Here is a 16,240-nt window from a genome sequence, read left to right on the forward strand (position 1 = left end):
GCTGGATCTCTTTCAGTGCTGTTGCTTATGTTTCATTTGCATATTAAAAGGATGAAAGTGGTGCACATGGTGCGGGAAGATTATGTTATGCTACAGTCACGCATGGGGAAAACAGTGGTTAAAGACTGCAACACAACCAAACATACTGTGACTGTTTACAATAATTGCTTCACTCATGGGGACCAGGACTGCAACCACTTGCAGTTAGTTGCCGTCTTCAAAGTGACTTTGGTGTCAATATGACAGTAAAAGATGCAAAATGATGCAGTTGGTTTGCTGTTAGTGATCATCAGTTTGAGCTGGGAATTGTGTTCGTGGTGAATTGGGGAAATTTCCCAAATCTGTTGCCTTCTACATACAAACAAGTTCACCTAAAGCAGGAATCCAAATTAACTCCTTTTATTCAGAATCCAGCATAACTTCATAGATTTAAAAATTCAGAATATCCTCCACACATAGTGACATAATTACTGCAGGACAGAAATTTAACTGAAAAACGACATAGGTACTCAGCAACCTTGCTTTTATACAGGCATACAACCAAGTCAAGTCCCTTACTGCAAAGAGATGTGCTGCACATGGGTTATAGTCAACACCACAGACTGACTCAGATTGATTGCAACATACTGGCATGTCTGTGTCTGTGGTTATAAATGTGCAGACCTTTGCTAGTCTGTCTCTGATTGCAGAGCCAGAACACGGTCCCGTGAGGCCCCTTGTTCAATTTTGTGATTGTGGTCACTTAGAATTTGAATGTTTCACATGCTCAAATTCAGGGCAACCAGTTAATCATTGCAACTATTTGCAGTCCAATAACTGAGCAACCATCACGTTATTCTTGTCGCAAGGAGGTTGTGCGTGCCCATGAGCATAATGGCAGGCGCACGTACCACAGTTCAGATAGTTTCTGCCTAACGTCTTCCCTGAGATGCCTTGATAATTTGGAGTAGGGCGGCTCAGGAGGTAGAGCAGGTCATTTTCCAATTGGAATTTTGGTGGTTTGATCCCTGGCTACTCCAATCTGCTTCTCAGAGTACCTTTGGGCAAGATACTGAACTCAGAGTTGGCCATTATGCATCCAGCAGTGTGAGTAAATGTCCCATTTAACTAATTCAAGGTTCATATACTACAAACCTTAGCATACACACCTCCTGATCTGATGCATCATCTTTGAACTTGAAAAAGTCCAGTTTGTTCTGAGTCATACTGGGAGACCTAGCTCCCATAATGATCCTCCATGTGAAAACTAGATCGTTTTTGTCTCAGGAGAAATCTGTAAGTTACAGAAAGTGCATACAGTCGGTCCGAAGGGGACTTTCAGGGAGCGATGTTAAAATGGCAACTGCACTGGGATCAGTCCAGACATGCACAAGGAGACGACCTTATAGCCCAGTAGCACATGGGTTAGTATTGGTATCCATTACATAAGTACACTAATATAACAAACATCTCATCTCTAAAAGTTTTACTATTGCAAACCCAAACACTGCAGCCTTTTCACTCTCCTTAGAGAGGCTGGAATGACACTAATGTTCCTCTTAAGTGTGCTGAGATATAAACACCGAGAGGGGCAAGCTGATTGGCTGAGCACAGCAGGGATTCTGCTGTTTTTACAACCACTTAAACCTGAGTGCTCCCAATCAGAGATTGGCGCGATCCCTTAATGTTAAAGCATTAAATATATGCAGGTTTATGTGTGTGTTTATGTACCCTTCCATCTCCTATCTTATAAAACGTATGTAATTTTAGAAGAGACGCAGGCACACGGGGAGGATTTTATGCTACTGTACCTAATGTGTGCGTGGTGCTGCAGTTCCTTTTCATGGTACAGTTCCTTTAAAACGAGATGTACAGCTAAGCGCGCATGTTCACGTTACACGTGTTCACCTGCACTCCTGCCAGCCTCGCATTCCCAAGGGCTCCATTCCTCACTCTGTGATGAGGATGTACCAAAGATGGAGAAGCATGTGTTGCGTGTGCGTTAGCTAATGGCGTTGCGGGAAGATGCACAGCAACAATGGAGCCTCCAGCTCATCTTTTCTGCCCCCGCACACATGTGCTCCATTGTAGGTGGGGGGGTAATCTCACATAGCCCAGATAAGTGGGTCACTATTTGTGCAGGCAGCATATGTGTTTGTATTCATAAACACATCATGTTTTTTTCCACGTTTGCAGCTCTGCAGAGACGGTATGTGTAGGTAATATCTGCAGGAAGCGCGTGCGCGCGTGAGATGTAAAGCATATATTTATTCTGTACTGTGACAGAGGGTCCATAGGGGAGTTGGGTGTGGTGGTGTGGTTGCTAAGTAGTGGGCTGGTGGGCGGGGAGCTTTTCAGCCATTAGTACTGGTGACACAATGAAAGTGACAAGGCAGAAGGACCTAATTGCTCCCCTCTTGTCTTTACCGATCTGGGGCGAATTCTCAGTCCCACCCCTCGAGTGTGTTTGAGCGTCTCACAACAGTTTGACGCTGTCGCTTTCTTTCTTTGCTCCCACATTTCTCTCTCTCCCTCTTCCTTTTTATTCGTTTGCCCCAGGGTTGTTGATTTTTTTTGTTGTGTTTTTTCTTCGTAGACTTAAAAATAGAGGCTTGCCCCGACAAACAGGGCAGGGATGGATGAAGGAGGGGGAGGGAGGGCAGGGAGAAGTACATAGATAGAAATGTACACAGAGTGAAGGAAGGACAGCGGCGTGTGGTAAGAGCTCAGCGTCCGGTGGTCATTCTCCCTTCACTGTCTCCAAAGGTGATTGATGGCGGCGTGAGATTGTTTTACTAATTGGTGGCGGGCCTCCTCGTGTTCCCCGACCGGCTGCTGTTCAGCGCGCGTACAGGTCAAAAACTGTTCATTTGTCATTGCAGCTATCAACGACTTAATGTTTTTGTTTGTTTGTTCATGTCTAATACAGGAAATCGGCAATGTACTGAAAGGAGCTCTGGACCGACTTGCAGAAGACCCCCCTGCCAAGATGAGCAAGATTAACTTCAGGTAAGTGTGTGTGTGCAGGTGTCACTCTTAAAGGTAGCTTGGTGTGGCACAGGGATGGAGACTAGGATTACGACTCTTTTCTTTGTTTGACAGCCCGACACTATGACAGGATTAAACAGTCGTGTGTGTGTGTGTGTGTGTGTGTGTGTGTGTGTGTGTGTGTGTGTGTGTGTGTGTGTGTGTGTGTGTGTGTGTGTGTGTGTGTGTGTGTGTGTGTGTGTGTGTGTGTGTGTGACCCATTATGAGGTTGTGGGTGGGACAGTTGTTCATCTGTTTAGGCTGCAACAGAAGTGAGTGTGGGCCTGGATTATTGCATAAATGCAAATAACAGTTCAAATTTATTCTAGCAGATACACTGGTACTAATAATATTGCAGAGGAATATGAAAAGCCAAGATTAAAAGCTCATTAAAGAGTCTTTTTAGATTTCAGATCTGATTTTAGATCTAAAAATAGCCCCAAGCTCAGTTTACAGCAGTGTTGCACAGCTGTGCTTGGAGTCTAGATGAAAAGGAAGGCTGGGGATATTAATGTTACACCTAGGGCTACTAATAATGTTTTGAATTAATACTTAATATCTTTATTTTACTTTTGATTAATCAGACTGTCAGTGTTTAGCACATTATCTGTAGATAATGTGGCGTCAGACACTGGCTTATGTCACTGTCAGCATACTGAGTATGATTAATTCAGTTAAGTTTGATTATAACTTCTTCCTGTGTGCCGTGCACTCCGGTCATCCCAGCAATCTGCATATCTGGTTTAGTTATAACCAACTCAAAAACCTCCAAAAACTGAATTATTGCTAAACTCGTGTTACGTCTGAGGTAATCGAGTATATCCGGGTAGGATCGCTCCTTCGATTCCTGAGAGCAACCAAGCACCGAGGCACCATTTAGTATCAGAAACCAGCGTATCTGTTGTCTCAGGTGTGATGACAGGGTGTAGCATTTAGGCAATCATTAAAAGAAAGAAGATTTCTAAAGATGTTTGGTTTCCCGTGTTAGCAGTGAGATAGCTGACAGGGTTAATTAGGCTGAGTTCAGCGCTTTCACAATTAGGTTAATTAAGTCTGACTAGGTGACACGCAATGATCTGGTAAGCACTGTGGACAGCAAAGGCCGTTTAAAGTTATTTCATACATTTAAGGGTGAGAGTTATATTGTCTCATTGTCTCAAGAGCACACCGAGGGTCAGTCAGCACCAAGTTTCCAGGATCGGCACAAACATGTAAAAACTCCCTGAAGACACAAAACAACCATGAAGCGGGCAGACATCATTTATGGTTATTTGTGTCTCTGTCTGTGTACCTTGCAGATGTTTTGTGTCACACAGTGGTCAGGATGCATCACTTATTGTTGCTCGGGTTTTGGTATTTTTTGGCTAATGATGGTTGTTTTGTGTCTTTATGGAGGCGTGGCTTCTGGTGGTTTTGGTGTAATAATTCTGGGATAATCTGATCATGATTGGCCAAGCACTGCTGGCTGACCTGTAAAAGTCAAATGTGTGTGAGTGTGTGTACAGGTGAGTGAATGTACAGTATTCAGGCTTGAATAGACGTCTCACCGTGGAAGCATCCGCCTTTTTTTGTTTTTTGGAGTCATCACTTGCAGACGTCCGGCTCGACGGGAGTCATATCATTATTTTTCATCTTTCTCTGAGGCTGTCAGTCACAGTAACCATGGTAACAATTAAACCCTGCACCACAGCCCCTTCACCTGTCTCATCCAGGAAGGCCGTGACTGGAAAGCCGATGGTTGTGTGACATTCCTGTGCAGCAGCAGATCGATCCCCCCCCCTACACCATCACCCCGATTAGAAAATGGCTCTTTTCAGAGTCGCGGGCGCTCAGAAGGGAGGACTTGGCTGGAATGACAGATGGTGATTCTTCAGCGTTTTACAGTACAGTGGTGTCTTGACAGCCCCGTGATACAATGGAGGCACGGCTCTCACAGATAGTTTGCCATGGTAACAGATGGTTGGCAGTTGAAGACACCACGGTGAGCGAGCGAGGGCACATTTTCAGGAGTCCCGGCTGCGAGTGTGTTAGACACTCGGCCTCTGTCGACGTAGAGGAAGTCAACCAAGAGTGGGAGCTCCATCTGTCTCACTCCTCGTTGCTCTTTTCATCCATCCCACTGCTCCCCCCCCCTCCAGTCCCAGCCCTCGCACCCCTCCCCAGTGGAATGACTGTGTTTGTTTGTGTTTGTGTCAGTGGGATGCTAAAATGGGTGAGCGGAGCTATTCTGCATATTAGCGTGCAGCGCTAACAAGCTACTGTTGCCTCTGATGAGCTTGTTTGTGCCACCGTTTGTTTTTTATATGAATGTAAATGGGCTAAAGCTGTGTGTGTGTGTGTGTGTGTGTGTGTGTGTGTATGCGTGTGTTTGTTTGTTTGTTTGTTAACCCCCCCAACACCGCGTGAATACATTTAGATCATGCAGGACTAGCTTTGTACCTGTGTGTTTGTATGATGCTAAACAATCCTGGCCTCATTGTGTACCCTCTCTGAAAGTAAATTCTCACGCCGTGTGTGCATGCGTGCGTTTGTGTAATTCATGGTTTGTGCACATCTGTAATTTAGATGTAACTGTGTTCTCTAATAGATGTAAATGCGATGCATATGTGTATCTGAATTTTCAATTTGGAGGAATGTGACTGATGGTGTTTGCGAGCGAGCGATGTAGCAATAAGAATGCAAATTGGATGTGTGTGTACAGTATGTGTGTGACCCTGGCAGAGGTTAACGAGAGCAGGGTGACAGTGACAGAGGAGTGCGTTGTAATGATCCCAGCTAGTCCTTAGGCTTGTGTACGTGCGTGAAGCACATAAAACTTGAACTTCTGTGCTTTTGTTCTCAGACTCGTTCTTGTGTTTCCTTTCAAATCCCACACACACACACACATAATTTTTCTTTTAAAAAACTTGTGACTTTTTGCCTTGTAACTTTTTTGCTATGTGGGAAACTTTTAAAGAAATGCAGATTCTGTTGTAGTCTAAACGATGGAAGACAGAATTATTATCTTGGATAATATAAGAACAAGGAGACTTCTTCTACCTCCAGATCTCCTTGAGTTTTAACACTTTCCTGGGCTCCTGTTTCATCTCACATCTGGTTTCATACTCGCCGTTATGTTCCAGGCTGTGTTCTGATGACCAGATGGCCTCATCTCACTGAGCCTGACTCTGCCAGAGGTTCCTTCCTGTTAAAAGGGAGTTTATCCTCCACACTTTTGTGCTCGCTCATAGGGGCTGATTGTTGGGGTTTCCTCTCCATTATTGGCTTTACCTTACAATATAAAGCACCTTGAGGTGGCTGCTGTTGTAATTTGGTGTTATATAAATAAAACTGAATTGAAATGAAAATATCCCTTGAAATAAGGACATGAAAGAGTCTCCCTTTCCCCTGCTACAGGCTAAAAACACAGCTGTGCTTTCACCCAGTGATGTCGGGTCAAAAGTACCTTTACTTTACAACTAAACAGATGTTTATTTGCTCGTTCGTAAAGTTTGGACGACTTCTTTCTGTGGAGGCAGAATCCACAGACTCACAGTGGACAAATGGCACACGCCTAATGAATGTAATGCTTCATTCTCCAGATGACTGAAGTCATGGTTTTACGTGTACACATAACTTTTTAAGAGGTATGGGGTGTTTGTGGCTCACTGTATTATTCAGAGGGCTGGCGGTTCAATTCCTGTTTGCCAAAGTATCCTCGGGAAAAATACTTCCATCTCAGGATGTGTTCATCAGAGTGTGAATGTGAGTGAGTGGGCGAATGAGACATGAAGCTCTTTGTGTGGAGCAGAAGAGTACTACATAAGAACCAATCAATTAAATCCATTTAGTTACAATAAACTAAGAGACTTGGTTTCCAAACGGACTTATAGTTTACAGTTTATAGTTACACACATTAGTAGCAATTAAGGTTTCAGTGACTTGTTTAACTACACTTGAGTATGCAGTTAGGAGGAAATGGAGATTTGCACACTTAGATGAGCCATGAGGATAAAATATTCAAAACTTTCCATTAATTAGATCTCTGTGTTTAACTGCAATTTATTTTGTAATTTTTCACAAACAATCTGGTCATGTTTTTGTGAGAAGAAAGCACACCACATCCATCCTATGTAGAGATGAGGTCCAGCAGGAGTCTCCCTGGACTGTGATGTTCACAGACGACAGGGTTATCTGTAGTTATAGCAGGAGCCTGGAGAGGTGGAGGTATGCTCTGGAGGGAAGAGGAATCAAACTCTGTAGACGTAAGAGAAAATACACGTGTGAATGAGAGGGAGATGGAAAGAAAGGTGAAGGGAGATGAGTTTAAATGCCTGAAAGCGATGGAGAGTGCCCAAGAGAGGTGAGGAACGGAGCGCAGGCAGGGTGGAGACGAGTGTCTGGGGCGATTTGTGACTGAAGGATAGGAGCAAAGAGTGAAAGGGAAGGTTGACAAGATGGTAGCGAGACTGCTGTGCTGTGAGGTTTGCATCACATCACAATGCACAACAATGAAATGACAAAAATAACATGACACACAGCAGTAGTACTGCTTTAAGGACCTGTCACTTGTCATCCACATGTTAAAAATATCATTGTGGGTAACCTCCACTGTGTTTAGGCTTTGCTCTTTCAAACAAAAAGGTCAACAGTTTAATTTCCACTCTAAACCCATCTAGATAACAACTTTTTGTCCACATCAGCAACAAATCTGGTGCCCAGAAGAACCAGATATACTCGAGATTAGTCCAAAGCATACAAATAAGTTTAAAAAAAAGCAGTTTTAAACTTAAAGAATGCTTTTAATCTGCACGCACTAGTATATTAATTCCGTACTGTATTAATTTGGTGAAGACACGATCCATAATTGTGTTTATAAGAACAAACCTGCAGACAGAGATGGAGTTCTCTGATCTTCTCGTAGCGTGCAGGTCCCCCTCTCTCCTCTAGCCAATATCAAAAGCAGCCCTCTTCTTGTTTATCTTTAGTGGTATTGTCCTTGTTTATCTGCGGCTAAAAGCCACAGTTCAAGGCTCTGCAGAGATTATTAGAGAACCTCATTCTGTTTCATCTGTATCTGCTCCTCTATCTGTCTCTTTCTTTTATCTCCTGCTTTCTTCTTTTGTCCACCGGCTAGATTGGGTAGTTGAGAGGCAGGTAGATAAGGGGTGAAGTAGCCACCTGCGTCCTCAATCGCACACACCCCACACACAAAAACACACACACATAATTCCGATTTTTGGCAGGGCTACCTGTAAGCTAATTTGTATCCCTATCTGTGTAGCCTGGAGGAAAATGCAAATGGAAAGGTTGAGTGTGTGTAGCTTTTTGTTGTTGTTGTTGTTTTTTACTGTATCTGCGTTTTCAGGATTTCATGTCCCCGATTTGTGTATTTTTTGGCAGTAGTCTTACGAGGACAGTCGAGTTCCCTGGTGACCGTGGGCCCCTGGGTATACACGTGGTCCCATACTGCTCCTCGCTCAATGGACGGTAAGCTCACATAAACGCTCTCTTCTTCACATCCTCTCATAATCAAGCAGGCAGGCGCAAGGAAAGGCAGATGGCAATGTTGACTCATAAAAATGCAGAAGTTACTCGAATGTTGCCATGTAGTCATGCGTGTTTACCTCCGTGATTTCATATTGACTCCATACTGTATTTGTCGCAAGACCCCTTGGCCTCCACATTAAAGGCATCGAGGAAAACAGTCGGTCCAAGAAGGAGAATCTCTTCAAGGAGGACGAGTGCATCGTCCAAATCAATGATACACCACTGCAGGACAAGACCTTTGCACAGTAAGTAGGCCAGTGTGTGTGGGAGTGCAGTTTTTCAACACAGAAACCAAAATCAAAGCTAATATTTGATCTGAAACATGTACAGTGTATTAGATTTACTTAATAGTTTCAGCATGCAACCTATGTTTCATGCATGGGGATATGTTCTTAATAAAATAAACAGATTAACATCTTACAGGCAACACTGCTCAACGTGTAATGGCCTGCTCAGGTTGAGTGTCTGCGGGATGCGCCACAACACGTCCAAGCCCCCATGCATCCATTCACAGAACTCAATGAGATCCTGGTGCCAGACACTAAAAGACGACCCTAGCGGGCTCATATCCCCCTCAGTGCGTCTGTTCTGGTCGCATGAGGATGTTTAATGTCATGGCTGAGCTTTTAACAGACATGGGAAATGGAGAGAAGCAAGGTTGAAATGGTTTGGACATGTGCAGAGGAGGGAGAGTGAATATAGTGAGCAAAGGATGTTAAATATGGAGCTGGATGGCAGGGAGAAAAGAGGAAGACCACAGAGGAGATTCATGGATGTAGTGAAGGAGGACATGTAGAGGGGTTGGTGTGACAGGAGGATGCTTGAGGTGAGCTAGAGGCAGATGTTCTGCTGTGGTAATGGGGGGGTCGTCAGATGTCGTCTTTTTGGAGGAAAGAGTTAAAGGATTTGCATCAGCTGCTCCAGAAATGTGTTTTTAGCCACCTTGAAGACGTTGGTTGCCACCAGGTGGGAATTGCATTACTTGCTTAGACGGTGACAATGGTTGCTCGCGTTTGTTGATGTTGCTTATCTTTAGCTCTCCTCTGAGAATATCCACAGGGCTAAAGGAGACGTAATTAAACCGTGGACCCAGACTGTGGAGGATCTTAAAAGCTTACTGAACAGAGCAACTCCCCCTTTCCCATTTGTTTCCCCTCGTCTATGTTTCCCTTTCTTTCTCCATTCTTCTTCTTCCGGACCTGGCTCCTGTGAGTTTTTTGTTTGCTGTTTGCTTAATCCGTCCTTATGCGCTTTGGTTTTGCTGATTGTCTGATTATTCTTTTGTTCAAATGGCAAAAATAAGTGTTCCAGGTGATTCCATTTGGCAGAAGATTGTAACCTTGTTGCTAGGAAAAGACGAAAAGATTTGAAATTTATTTGTTAACATCATCCAAATTGGATCTGAGGCGGGATCGGCTTATCCTGACACAACCCAAGACATGTGGTGTATATGTGTGCGTGTCAGGGATGTGATGAGGAGCTAAAAACGTAAAAGCAAAAAAAAGTGTGTGTGTGTGTACTCCCACTCATCCATTCACCACTATAACGCTGTAGAAATACCCCAACTGTCACTCACTTTGCTTCCTTTATTAACCAGACAAATCCTTCACATTCTCTGCTCTATCCTATCTCACACCACATCTGCTCTACCGATGGCGTATTTTTTTGTCTCTGTATTATTCTATTTTTTTTTTTCTTCTCATGTTTTCAGCGCACACACTTCAAACTCCTGTCCGTGTCCTTTCTGGGTTTTTTTCCCCCGTCCTATATCTCTTTCTGAATGGGTCAATTTAACTGCATCTCACTCTGTTCTCTGTTTTGTGTGAATGTGGGGCTGATAGTGGTCTATTAGAATAGAATAGAATAGCCTTTATTGTCATTGTACAGAGTACAACGAAATTGGAGTGCCACTCCCTTGGTGCAAGTTTCAATAATAAATATAAATGTAAAATATAAAAAGTACAAAAAAAAACAATCGTAAGTACTCAAACAATAGTATGTACAAGTAGTACAAGTACAAGTATTAAAGCTGGAATAGGATCCTGCTTCAAGGTCTCACCATCTGATAGGGACCACAGTGTCCCAAGCCAGCTGGAGGAGTCACTGTTGTTAATCCAAACTATAATACAGCCCTTTAGTGAAGCACAAGCCTCATTCACCCTCTCCTTCTTTGCTTTCCAATTCTGTGTTCTCTTTCTTTCTGTGTTCAGCCTCACTTTTGAGTTCTCCTTTGTTGGTTTACAGGTTTGTAATGTTCCACAAAGCAAAGAGAGAGCGATTAAAGTTGTCATCTTGTTTTTTTTACTTTTCCTAAATTATCCTTGTCTCCCTCTCTAGGTCTCAGGAAGTGTTCCGCCAAGCTATGGGCTTGCCTTCAGTGCATGTGGAGGTTCTTCCTGTAGCCAACAAGTCACGCTATGAGAAAAGCTTCATAGGTCAGCTTTTCACCAGCGACAGCAAAGACTCGTCTACCAAAGGCAGTCCAGTGGTGACGCGCACTAAAGCCGACCCCAAGCCAGAACCCAAACCAGAACCCAAACCAGAACCTAAAATGAACACCAGGACAGATATGAGGCGACCAGACGCACACACGAAGACCCCAGAGCCAACTCTGGTAAACTCACAACCGGTGGAGTCTGTTCAGTCTGTGTACGGCTCTTTAGAGAGAGCGTCTCCCACGTCCACAGCCAGGGCTGCGAGCTCGTCTCCGACAACTTGGCCCCGCAGTGAGAGCCCACTGGCCAGTAGGAGTCCTGCTTCCGCCAACATGTCTAACCTCACAGGAAGGAAGGGTGGCAAGAAGATGAAAATTGACTTGAAGAAAGGTAAATTTCTTATATACATGTGTTGTATTCACTGATGATCATCATGTTCCATCATTAAGTTTTTTTTCTCTCTCTCCCCCATCACCCCCAACCGGTCGTGGCAGATGCCGCCCCCCCTGAGCCTGGTTCTAAGGTTTCTTCCTGTTAAAAGGGAGTTTTTCCTTCCTACTGTCGCCAAAGTGCAATTTTGTTGGTTTTTTTTCTTTACCAGGCAATATAAAGCCCTTTGAGGTGACTGTTGTTGTCAATTAGTGCTGTATGCATTGAATTGAATTAAGCTAAGGATGTTATGTTTCTCCAAATCCATGGTGTATAAGCAACTCCTTGATTATTTGAATTAGGTCCTTATTGTAAATATCTGATTGAAGTGCAGACTTTCAGCTTTAATTCAAGAGGTTTTATAAATAATTTTGCAGTAACTGAGCAGGAATTACATAAACTTTTATATACACAGCCCCTGTTTTCAGAAGCTTCAAATTAGTTGGACATTTAATTGACAAGTAGTTTCATATCCAGCTGAGACCTGTTGTTTTGCTACTTCATGACAAATGAAGCAAATGTGAATCTGAAGTTGAAGGATGAGGTTTAAACAGATGTCTGTGTATGTGAGGTCACTTAACACCCGTCTTTGGGCTGAAACACCAAAATAAACCAGACAACCAAATCTTAGTTGACTAAATCAGCTATCTGGTTCATTCTTAGAAAGGACGAATACGTCAGTTCAGCAACACTTAAATGGTGAAAAAAATGAATAAATCATCATCTAACCAAGTCAAGACCAAGAACACGTATCATTGTCGAGGTCTACGCTCAACTGATGCCTTCATGAATGGGAATAAAGAGGTTTTACAGCCAGATTAGACTTTGCCCAAAAATTGTGAGCTGTGTATAAAAAACGGTGCTGCAGGTGGTGCAAAGAGGCAAATTATGATCTCTGTCTAACAAATTATGGACCAGACTGTTAACACTGTATTTCTCAACAAAGTTGAACCCACAGCTCAGCAGTGTCTCAGACAGCTACAGCGATTCAGCAATCCCTCGGTTTCTCTGCTCCTCACTGATGTTGAGCTGTTGCACTTCATGCGACTTGAAGTTTTCTTATCTTAAAATGGCCTTTCCACAGTTCTGTTAGCAACCTAACGAGTCCATCAGCAGTAGCAGCAAAGTTGAGAGGTAACAGCCTATGGGAAGATGGATCCTTGACTGACGACCGCTTCTTTTGTATTGTGGATTCAGAGCCACTGGACCCCTGTGAAAGACTCTGTGTTTTTGTTCAGGATTTCTCAGGCTCTGCTACATTGATACTATTCATTATTTGTGAGGCCTCCATCTTCACAAGTGCAGTACAAAAATACTGGAGTTTTCCCATTTATTTTGCCATTGCATTTTCCTTTTAAGGACTCTTGACTGCTCGTGCTTTTTTTAAAATAAAAAGCTTTTATTCTCCAGATTTGTTAAAGTCAAAGCGGCTCACTTAGCCCTGGATGTTGTTCTCACCAGTGACACAATTGATTGATTTTTATCACATTCAGACTCCAATAAAATTGCCGTCCACTGTGGTTAGCTTTAATATTTCACTATGAAGATTTTTTTCATTTTTCCAATTCCTCAATAATGACTCAGAGCTGTCTAGTTGTTACGCCCGTAGGTTTAAACCTAGACTGACTCAGTCTGGCATCTCAGGCACCTCATCTCTTATCCCTCAGTGCTGAAGTGTTGATAGCATGGGAATGGGTTCTTATGACTGTGAATAGGGTCTGTTCTAGCAACCTGTAGTGTTACGGGGCAGTGAAAAGATAGCTGTAATTGGGCTACATGCACACACACACACACACACACGTGTGGTATCCAGAAAAAAAGGCAAGACATCCAGATGAAAGGATAGAAGAAATTGGGCCTCACACTTTCCAGCTCAAAGCCCATTCACGACTGTTTTATTGTTAGTTTCTTCGTTTTTCCATCACACTTTTCTTCCCCATTTCTCTTCACCCTCTTTTTGTTAGATTTTTTTTTTTCTTCCCTGGCTTCCCCGTCTATCCCTTTCACCTGATGCAAGATCAGAGCAGAGGATATTATGGGGTTTCTAACACCCTCTCCCTCGGCAACAGGCTCCTTCTCTCCGTGATTGACAGGCGGTGAGGTTTAGGTGCGCTAATGTAGGGCAGGCAGAGGCTTAGCTCGGAGACCAGATAGCATCGCTCACCGCCTTTAGTATGCCACGGCGGCTTTGCTCTCCCTACACACACACACACACACACACACACACACACACACACACACACACACACACACACACACACACACACACACACACAGAGTGTGGCACATTTCACTCATGGCTTGGGGCTTGTGAGGCCGTGAAAAAGGGAGAGGGCGGAGGCTCTGGGGGATGATGGTTCATGCATGTGTGTGTGGGCTCAGAAAACACACACACACACTTGTAAATGAATACACACAAAGTAAATGTAGGCTCAAAAGCACAAGGAAAATCTTTGTGGAAATCACATCGCAACCCCTGGGGAGAAAGCTAGAGAAGGGAATAATATCTCTCTGGTTTTTCTCTGCTCGTCACTCTTTTTTTTTCCTCCACCTCTACCTTCGTTCCATCTTCTTCCTCTACCTCCCTTCATCAGCCACCGTTCGGCCTGCTCACACGTGAAATTAAAGACAGTCTGTCTAATCCGGCTAGGAGAGAAGCCGGCTCCCGGGGGCTCAGAGGCTGAGCCAGGCAACTAACCCCCATAGGGAAACAGGCACTTAAACAGTAGTTAATGGGGAGAAGACGCAGACTGCAGACAGAGTTCAGGAGAGGAAGAGAGGGGAGAAAACTTGGAGAAGGAGAAAAGTGAAAGACTGGGATGATGAGAGGGAAATTCAATTAAAATGAAATTAAAAAGTCATAAAATTTGTAATTAAGTCTCATTTTCAGGAGCAGAGACATCCCCCGTGCACAGTGTGACTCATGTTGCCTCTTTCCCACAGGCTCTGAGGGTCTGGGTTTCACCGTGGTAACAAGGGATTCATCTGTCCAAGGGCCGGGGCCCATCTTGGTGAAGAGCATTTTGTCGCGAGGTGCAGCAGTGAAGGATGGACGCCTACAGCCAGGAGACCGCATCCTGGAGGTAAAACACAGGTTTTTATGAAGATCATCCAATGTGTGCGAAGTAGAGCCGAGACCTGTCGTTATCAGCAGGAAGTTTAACTCTCTGGATCACACGGTGTGCAACGTGTACTCAGGGTGAGCCTGCTCTCACCTGTGGAAAACACACCTGCCAATTCTGGTATCTTATGGCAAATGCCAGTTGCCGGGCAGTGAGTGCAAGGCCCATTAGGATATTTTGGTCCCTGATACTGATTGTTTGGTCAGAGACATTCACACCAGCATCCTATCCGAGGTCATTTTGTAGCTCTAGCAGTGCTCATCCTGTTCCTCCTTACACAAAGGAGCAAACACTGGTCCTGATGATGGGTTAAAGGTCTTCTACGGCCCTGTCCAGCTTTCCTAGAGTAACTGTTTGTCTCCTGAAATCTGTCTCCTGTGCTGGGAGAAACGGCAAGCCTTCAGGCAATGGCACATATTGATGCACCATCCTGGAGGAGCTGGTATACCTGTGTAACCTCTGCCAAATGCAAAACTAGGTTAAAAAAAACAGTCAGAAAAGATGAAGAAGGAAAAAAGTCAGTGACCTCTAACTGTAAAAACCATTCCTGTTTTAGTGGTCGTCCCATTGTTGTCCCTTTAGTGCACCTGCTGTTAGTTTCATTAACACCAAAGCGGCTGAAACTGATAAACAGACTCCAACTGCTACTTAACTGACCAGGTCAATATCCCACAAGTTCAACTGACTTGATGCTTTTAATGTTTTTGAGCAGTGTTTCCTTTTAATTAGAGCATATTTTTTAAAATCTGCTTTTCTGATAACCAAACACTTATTTTATCAAACAGCTAGTGTTTATGATTTACAGCAAATTATTTTGTGGACCCCATGGCTGTGTGTCACAGATGCCATTTTGAGAACCCCTTAGCTAGACCGATATAGCCAAGCTATCGCAGAGAAACACAAGAACATATGTTTTATTTTCATTTTGGAGAACCAGCCCACACACAGAAGCATCTCCATCTGATCCTCTGTTACTTTCATTCGATACGTGTTAGTGGAGCACTGCCAGTGGATAATACACTAAGCTTTAATCTACTCCTGTTTGTGTGTTTGCCTTTTTTCCCCGTCTCGTGTGTGTTTGTGTGTAGGTAAACGGAGTAGACATGACAGGCCGTAGCCAGGAGGAGCTGGTGGCCATGCTGCGCAGCACCAAGCAGGGAGAGAGCGTGTCTCTGGTGGTGGCTCGGCAGGAGGACATGTTCCTGCCTAGGGAGCTGGTAAGAGAGCGTGAATACGCAAAAACGCAGCATCCACACAACGTCCCTTCACTCTTCTTTGTTGATCACTTGCTTTCTCTGGTGGTCTCTGCTTCATCCCTACATTGTGACATTTTCCCTTTCTTTTCCTTTCAAAGGAGCAAATCCTCTTCATCTTGATTTTTTTTTTTGCACCACAGACACACAAACACACCCGGAGCACGAGCTCTGGCCTTCCTGTTCCTCTCTGGTTTGTTGACACAGTGATGCCAGAGGAAGTCACACACACGCTCAGACACACAAGCCACAGCGGGGCCCCAGAGGAAACGCGCAAGTGTGTCCATGCTTGTCGGCACGCCCCGGGTGTTAAGTGACCGTTTACCTGTTGCGGCCGGCGGGGTCAGAAGCCGGCACAATGTGACCGAGCCTCACAAGGGACATCTTATCAATAAACACACACAGAAAGCCAGCTGGCCCCTTGAAAGTCACTCGCTCTGCGTAAATGATGTTTTCGCCTGTTCTC

General features: G+C 44.2%; 1 protein-coding gene across 4 annotated transcripts in view; it reads left to right on the forward strand.

The window, feature by feature from the left end:
- Positions 1–16,240, forward strand: part of pard3ba (par-3 family cell polarity regulator beta a) — a 195,401-nt gene that overhangs the window by 54,100 nt on the left and 125,061 nt on the right. The window contains exons 1-7 of one of the 4 annotated variants that reach the window (XM_076880078.1): positions 2,448–2,745; positions 2,909–2,988; positions 8,392–8,475; positions 8,655–8,780; positions 10,873–11,360; positions 14,343–14,482; positions 15,610–15,738. In XM_076880078.1, coding sequence (XP_076736193.1) covers positions 2,969–2,988; positions 8,392–8,475; positions 8,655–8,780; positions 10,873–11,360; positions 14,343–14,482; positions 15,610–15,738 — 987 coding nt within the window. In that variant the 5' untranslated portion in view covers positions 2,448–2,745; positions 2,909–2,968. Of the gene's footprint in view, positions 1–2,447; positions 2,746–2,908; positions 2,989–8,388; positions 8,476–8,654; positions 8,781–10,872; positions 11,361–14,342; positions 14,483–15,609; positions 15,739–16,240 lie in introns of those variants that run through there. The other 3 variants (XM_076880077.1, XM_004552659.3, XM_004552660.3) reach the window with 3 other exon arrangements.

The sequence above is a fragment of the Maylandia zebra genome, linkage group LG23 (assembly GCF_041146795.1).
Source record: "Maylandia zebra isolate NMK-2024a linkage group LG23, Mzebra_GT3a, whole genome shotgun sequence".
In the NCBI taxonomy this organism is placed as follows: Eukaryota; Metazoa; Chordata; class Actinopteri; order Cichliformes; family Cichlidae; genus Maylandia; species Maylandia zebra.